The sequence below is a fragment of the Nelumbo lutea genome, chromosome 1, assembly GCF_056320005.1.
Source record: "Nelumbo lutea isolate HS-2025 chromosome 1, American lotus-T2T, whole genome shotgun sequence".
In the NCBI taxonomy this organism is placed as follows: domain Eukaryota; kingdom Viridiplantae; phylum Streptophyta; class Magnoliopsida; order Proteales; family Nelumbonaceae; genus Nelumbo; species Nelumbo lutea.
In genome coordinates, this window is record NC_142684.1 from 105,873,157 (window position 1) to 105,880,991 (window position 7,835).

General features: G+C 38.1%; 1 protein-coding gene across 1 annotated transcript; it reads right to left on the reverse strand.

The window, feature by feature from the left end:
- Positions 1 to 1,419: 1,419 nt before the first annotated feature.
- LOC148876606 (Haloacid dehalogenase-like hydrolase (HAD) superfamily protein) lies at positions 1,420 to 7,460 on the reverse strand. The gene is made up of 5 exons (XM_088973811.1): positions 6,926 to 7,460; positions 5,724 to 6,340; positions 4,364 to 4,535; positions 1,839 to 1,955; positions 1,420 to 1,704 (listed from the first exon to the last, which is right to left on the reverse strand). Exons 2-5 carry the CDS (start codon positions 5,831 to 5,833, stop codon positions 1,576 to 1,578), a joined length of 528 nt encoding a protein of 175 aa, XP_088829937.1. The 5' UTR covers positions 5,834 to 6,340; positions 6,926 to 7,460; the 3' UTR covers positions 1,420 to 1,575.
- Between the last annotated feature and the right edge of the window lie 375 nt (positions 7,461 to 7,835).

Here is a 7,835-nt window from a genome sequence, read left to right on the forward strand (position 1 = left end):
GATCAAAATTTTATAGCCCCATAATATAGAGGGAGTGCATCGTGACCGTGAATTGATGTCAAATTCACGGGCAGGATGTAATTAGAGAGGGCGGGGGCCTGAAATTCAGAATTCTGCATCGGATGTATCCGCACTAGGCACAAATTATTGTCGAGTTTATACCAGAAGAGGCAAAAGAAAAGGTGATTTTCCAATTTCCTGTCTATCATTTCTCCCCTCGAATCCTCCTTGATCCAAAGCGGCAAAGTGTCGCACTTGACGTACTTTGTTGACATTCCTCGACAAGGACAAACGGTTTGATGTGATGCTGGGCCCATCGTTGCCGATTAGACCTTCCACCATTACATGATGGATTGCAAGTGTATTTAGATTTTTGGACAGAGATGACAATGTAGGGTCAGTCAGAGTGGGATATGGTATTATGGTTGATTATATTACAATCCAAAGTCAGAAGCGCTCTCCTCACGTGGGGACCCCTTTATTATGTTCCGCCCCTTAGTTGATTAGATTCCAATCTGATGGCAGATTTTCAGTTTTTCTTCCAATGAACATTCTTTTACAACTCCATGTCTTTCTTGAAATGCTTGAGTTTGTGTTAAATTATGTCACTCAATCTGCATTATCAATAAAGCATCTCGAATAGCTAGCTATATTTGTGTCTAAAAATTGTAGGGCATGACATGTTTGTAACTTTCGGTGAAATATCTTCATGTTATTAGAGTTTTGAGAAACAATTCTTGTTGCCTTCTTTAAGAAACATGCTATCTTGTGGATTTTCTTTTACATGTCAAGACCTGATAGTTATATTAACCCAGTTCTCCATTTTAATTTTTAACATGCCATCTCCGTTTCTGCTCTCAAGAATAGGAAATGGACGGCTTCCATAAAGATGAACTAGATGAAATTAAAACTGCAATAGAGAAACTCAAGCAGACCATTGGATCATGACAGAACTGCATGAGAGCTTGAGGAAAGCACATAACAAGGAAATGATAAACAACACAGATCAAACCCTTGTTTTGGATATCCAACAAAATTGTGTAAAATGATAAATGAAGATCGGTTGATCAGATCATATGGATCACTGGGACTTGCTATGGAAATCCAGACATTAGTGCAAGGTTCAAAATATCGATACGCCTGATATGCCAGTATAGGCGTATTGGGTGAATCAATACTCCTTTTGGTGTTTTTTTTTTTTTTTTTTGCCAACTTTCAGAGGAACCGGTTTAGGTCTTCGCCACACCCTGAACTGGACAGACCAGGGGTGTATCAGTGGGGTGCTGGAACGATACAAATCAATTGATACGTGTCGATACTTTGAACCTTGCATTGAGCATGCAAGTGCATATAACGTGACAAAAGGGGATACATCCTGCATCCCTGTTAAGTAGAAATGATTTGGTTGACTTTCCTGAATTACTATGAACTCACTGATAGCAATAGATTGCAAATAATTTCTGTAACAGTTGTATTGTATTGATTTTCCCATTTGAATGAGAACTACAATAGCACAATCTCAGACAATGTGCACAAACTCCACAACCTTTCAAAAGCAAAATAAAGAAAAACTAATCATTTTCTCTTGCTCCTCTCGGTCTCAGATGGAACTGAATTTTGAGTAAATGTAGCGAGCCCCTGTCTCAGTGCTCCAAGGTTTACCCCATTGCCAACAAAAATGCTTGTCACACCCATTTTTGAAACCTGAAATTAACCAATACATAATTTAAATGTCTGAGAAGTATCCTCCTCCAGATGAGAATTTGCAATTTTCTCTATATATGTAAAACATAAGCTCAGGACATACTAAAGACAACAAGAGTTTTATTTTTCCTTACCGCATCAATGTTTCTATCCTCATCATCGAAAAATAGCATTGAACTAAAGGGAACCCCGGTCCTTCTATGGATTCTTTGGAAATGCTCTGTCTTGTGGGTCCAACTGGAGAAGATCTCCTGCACCATCAAAGCATCAACAGCAATGATTACTCAAAATTAGACGGGGAGAGAGGAAACTTCAGATTATGTGAAACCTAAACTAACAAATATGAAGGAAGAAGATGAAATTAAAGAAATCCTAGAATTCACAGTCAAATATATTACAGAAAAAAAAAACATATAAAGATGAACTTAAGAGGGTCAGAGCCAACAGCTTAGAGGAAACACCAGCAAGGCCTCCCCCACACCCACACCCAGAAAAAGTGTTTAGACATAGAGACCACTATACATGTACAGAAACTAAGCAAACAAACATAAATGGGTGAAGGAAGAAAATAAAATCAAAGCAGACCTATCATTCAAGGTCAAATGTATTATAGACCAAAAAACATATAAAACATAACCTTTATAATATGCAACTAGAAGGGCTGAAGAAATGCAATGCTCAACTCTTCCCAATAACCAACCAAAAGTTCAGACGAATCAAGGCCTGACGTCTTGATTCCCTTGTCTGTGCAGATGGGGTAAAACCCCCACCCCAAGTGCACAGGTTCACAAACACCGAAGCAAATAGCATTAAAATGTGTACTGAAAATTCTAGATTTCACTGTAAAAACTAAACTCCCTCCCAAATCTAAGGCCCATGATATTCCCCTATGTTTTACATGGATCGGACATCCAAACCGAAGCCCTTACTTGAATGAGATCCTCACGGCATGAACTTAAAGAAGACAAACTAGAAGGCTGAAAACGAGCCCTTTACTGTATTATAGACATCACTTTTCTACAAGTCAATGAAGTCTATGTCTTCCTTTTGCACCCCATCTCTCTCTGATGTCTACTCAGGCACTACTTGTTCATTGAAACATTGTCTAGTCCTATGGGTGACCATAGGAGACACTATCATGTGCAAAGCACATATATTTCATATGTGTGTGTCTAATATATGCAAAAGGTCTCCTGATCCAGTCAAGTACAGAAGTTCCCTAAATGACTTAAGCCAACCAATTTCTTTCACATGTAGGATTCCTGTGGCCAGCCCAGACTGTCCATCAGATGGATGACCCTATTAGTCATGTCTGGATTCCTGTGGCCAATTCAGATAGTCCATCGGATGGATGACTCTTGGGATCAGTCATGCCTATTATGCCCCATCTTGTGTTGCAGTCTCATTTGATTAATAATAATCCTCCAAATTTTCATTTTTTGATTTAAAAATACCACTAAAATGCATTTTTGCAACAAAGCAATGTCTTCTATGCCGAAACTTATTCTACAAATATAGGGTGGAGAAGAGGAACACAACGGTTCTCTTTGGCTCTATACTTATTATATATCAGAGATTTGAGATGTTTATGCTTCTTCGCTAAACAAACCTACTTGTTTTACGTATGCATATACTGATAACTCCTCCACATTTACCCCTGCTGCACCTTTTAACTTGCCTCAGCCTCCCCTTTGATTGTCACTAAAGTGGAGACCTGCTAAAATCCATAATCTGGTTCACAAATCATGTCCTTTCATGATCTGATCCAATGATAGAATGGAAACTTTACCTTTTAATGAAGGTATCCGTACTTTGCACATTACAAGTAGGAGCACTCCAACAGCTCAGCACAATAAAGCCTGAGCCCAACAGTCCACAATCTGGTTCACAATTCATGCCCCGTCATGAACTGATCCAATGAAAGAATGGACACTTTACCTTTTAATGAGGGTATCCATATTTTGCATATTACAAGTAGGAGCACTCCAACAGCTCAGCACAATAAAGCCCAAACCTAACAGCCCACAGCTCCTAAGAACATGATGACTTTTTTTTATTATGAATATGATATCCTGTTCTTTGCATAATCACAAGAAACAAGCAAGCCTTTCCTAGACCAGATGAATTAGTAACTGCATCCTTGAATAAACATAGCCACTAGTTGGCCATTCTAGACTTCCACTAAAGCACTACATTGATAAAAGGAGCCAAAGCACTTAGAAAAATGATTCATTTATACCCTTGATTGAGATAAATATGCAACAAATATCCTTGGATGCAGATCAGGGAAGAATTAAGTCAATGACTCAGACAAAGGTCTCAAGAAAAGTACACCAATGTTTCATTAAACACAAACATATTAAGCTCATTGTATAATTATGTAGCCTACATTTAAGAATCATCAAGCATGATCTAAGATTCTCAGATTCTAGATATAGTAGTTTAAAATCAACAATGTTCTTCAAGTACTAAAATAAGCATAAAGATGGCTAGATAAGTTTAGAATTAAGAAACTCTTATGGTTAAATCTCAATGAAAACACAAAATCTGCAATAAATGTAAATACCAAATAAAATAGCTAGTGGAGAAGGCTTCCACTGCAAGAAAGCAAATAAAATCTAGAACATGGGAAACAAATGAAGCTTTATGATCGGCTCACCTGGGCCACAAACATGGATTGAATCCCCAATTTGTCCAGAAATGTCTTTGCTATATCAGGGGTAGGTGATCTAGAAGCAACTGCTACATCAATTCCTTTGTCCTTGAGTGCATGCAATATACCTTTAGCATGTGGATAAAGAGATGGCATCTCACGTTTGGAGCGACATTCACTGAAAAATGAGTAATTAGTATCAGACACAAAGTTCATTAAGCATTTGTAAAAGACACTTAAAGCCTCCACAAAGACAAGAGGGATGCCAATAAGGAGTTAGACTGGGTAGTGCAAAAATACCTTGATGTTTTAACAGAAGATATGCCCCTAGGGTAAAATGAGAAGGAAAAGAGTCCAACCCCACTTAGCTTTGACAAAACTTGGAATATGATAGCTAAAGCCTCTTTAAAACATTTGTTCGGATTTTGTTATCATTGTAGTCCTATAATAATCTCATCCTGCTCCTAGCTACTATGAACATTTCCATGCATAAAAAAATGCATAAGAGTGCAATGAGCAATGACAACACTTGTTCCTAATGTTCAAAATGAGTTAGTTGTATTTAATATGCAAATGATTAACAAATAAAATGAAGAACTGTGCAAGAGAAGAGGATACAACTACAACACATACACTACAAGCAGCACAAAGCAATTCAACAACATGCAATCTGAGACTGAACAATAAATTACATAGATTGAATGTGATTGACTAATCATTGATATACAGCCACTGGGTAAGAAAGAGAAAAGATGCATTCACGTGGAATAAGTTTGAGCTTCTTGCTGGAGATGTACTGAGAGAATTAACTGAATCATCATATGGCTCAGTCAAAAGAACGGGGGGGGGGGGGGGGGGGGGGGGGGGGGATGGCATTCCTAGCCATATCGATACATGCATGACTATCTCAGATGATTATAGAGTCTGCTACAAGGATTTTCATAAACCAAATCTCCAAGCAAGGAATGCAGTCTAGACATAACTTAAATATGGTGCACGCAGAACCGCCGTTTCTGGAAGAAGGGGAAAAACATCTAACAGGGATAAGGTACTAAACGAAGTCCCCTCAAAATAATAATCGATACGAACGTGATAAAGCCTAATTTCCCGAAATTTAGGATTCTTTTAGCCAATATAACGATATTAGAATTCGCTAAAGAACCAGCAGAGACAAATACGGCTAATTCTCACCGACTGCAATTTAAAGAGATCAACTAAGACATCTCAAAAAAAAATCAAAATAAATAAAAAAATAACTGAAAAAGAAACTATAGCAAAACTCCAGGCTTTCCAATTTTCTAGAGGAAAAAGAAAAAGAACACAAGAGAAGATAAGCCCTAAAGAATAAAAATGGTGGAGAAGGTACCAGTAAAATGGCCAGAGAGTGTAATCGAGATCGAAAACGACTAGACGAGGAAGAACTTGGAAGAGACCGAGCATCTTCAAGGCGTCGTCTTTCACCTTCTCGTCTCCCATCTTCTCCTCGGTCGTTCTGTCCTGGCCGCCTTCGTCTCGAATCTCCCAGTGTACGAATTGTTTTTAACTCCTTCATGCCACGTGGAATTGTTTTTAGGGTAAATTTCTTATAATTTTTTTTAAATCCAATATTACCCTTTGCGTTTTTTCCGCCACAATGTTATGGCCATTTCTTATCATCTTCCTCATCCCCTCTTTGTCTGTCCTATGTTCTCCGATTACTGGGAACGGGCACTGAGACAGCCATCCACTCTTCCACCCTCCCAGCCCTTCATCAGTCTAAACCATTTCTTCCTCCCATTTCCCTTTTTTTCTCCCCAATTCATTGTAAACAAACTATAGGTCCCTTCGAACACAGCATTACGAGAAGAATCATCTAAGGTTGCAAGAACAGAGACAACTACAGCTGCTTGTTCTCAAAGTGATGGTTGATGACTGGAATCAAGCTGGATTTGAGAACGAAGACAGAAGATAATCATATCGTTCGCCTCCTCCTTCCTCCTAGATCTGATAGGATTAAGGGGTGTGATAAGAAGACAGAGAAATTAAACCAATCTAATAGAAAGCAAGCTAAATATAAGGTCAATCTGAAACATTGATTGTAAGGTTCAGATATTTCAAGTAACAGCAAAAGAGGGGGAAAACAGAAAACCATACACCATACACCATACATTACAGCTAAGGTACAATAAAATAAAACTGCAGAAATCAGAAAAAACGAGTCGAAGGAAGTGTATGCCACAAAATCGTCAAAAACATCTCCGAACAAGATCCCTGGAATTTTGAATTGAATTGTTGCATCTTAGATCTTGAGTTTAATTTCAGATAACAAATATTAAAGTAGAGAGGCGGCGAGAGATAGAAAGATAGTTCAAGAGCCATAATGAAATTAAGAATCCATGGAAGAATTTGATAAAAAAGCCAACCATCAACACGCTAAATTCCTGTTGGGGCCTTGTATTTCTTTCACTATATGTTTATTTTAGTTGAAGATAGGTACGAACTTTTGGACTTTTTGTATTTGGGTTCTCTTCCGAATTTGTTTTTGTATAATGGGTTTCTAAGAAGCATAAGAAAAGATGTTCTTGTTACCATTTGTCTCAGGCATCGGACCCTGCAGCAACACCTGCCAGAATCCCAGAACCTTGAAAACCCCTCTTTCCCTTCCCATTGTCAAAGCCGATGACTCCTATCCAGCACATCAAACAATAACCTATAGTGTTGAAAAGCATAGGAGAAAGCCCAGCTTCCTGTTATGATTCTGAAGGCGGAGATGGAGTTGCAGATCTATGTTCGCTTACGGCAAGTCACTCACTCGCCTCTTTTATCTCCTGATGCTTTAGTTCGTGAAGATCCCCTGGGTTCGCTGCTGGAATCACCACTGCCAATCTCCACCGCTAGAACCTCCGGTGCCCAATCGAAAACCCAAGTCCACTTTTGTCCTGTTTTTTTCAAAGTTTCAATAAGGAACTCCTCCAATGATCTGTTCAAAGTCATGATTTGGCAGTGAACTCCATGCTGTTGCAACGGACAAAGTCATCGTCTCCTCTCAGCATGGGGAGAGAGAAAGAAAGAGGGGAGAGAAGTGGAGGGTAAAATTGGGTTAAAAAATAAAAAGATATGTATTGTGTGGAAATAAAACCTTCATAAACTTAGTCAATTGTCAAAAACAGTAGGGTAACATTAATTTAAAAAATTTATTTAAGGTAAATTTCTTAAATTACCTCATACGGTCAGACCTTTATACTTTTTTTTGCCATAAAGCCCGAGCTTTGGCGATTAGATAAAGACCCTTCCGTTAACGTTCTATCCATTATCATAAAAAAAGATTCTCATTTCGTTGTTATAAGAGTTTGAATTCTTAAAGTGTCATTCAAACAATTTTATTCTTATGCCTCGTTTGTTTATCGCTATCTTATTTATCTGGGTAAATTCACTAATCCAGGTAAGTATTTCCTAAGTAAAATTTATCCAAGTAAATTGATTTATTCATGTTCTTTTT

What these genes read in the sequence shown, in the direction of transcription:
- LOC148876606 (XM_088973811.1), bottom strand. Translation starts at nt 5,833, where the DNA reads ATGGGAGACGAGAAGGTGAAAGACGACGCCTTGAAGATGCTCGGTCTC. An exon ending in AATCCATGTTTGTGGCCCAG is followed by an intron (nt 1,956 to 4,363) that starts GTGAGCCGATCA and finishes TTGATGGTGCAG; the next exon opens with GAGATCTTCTCCAGTTGGAC. An exon ending in AGGATAGAAACATTGATGCG is followed by an intron (nt 1,705 to 1,838) that starts GTAAGGAAAAAT and finishes GGTTAATTTCAG; the next exon opens with GTTTCAAAAATGGGTGTGAC.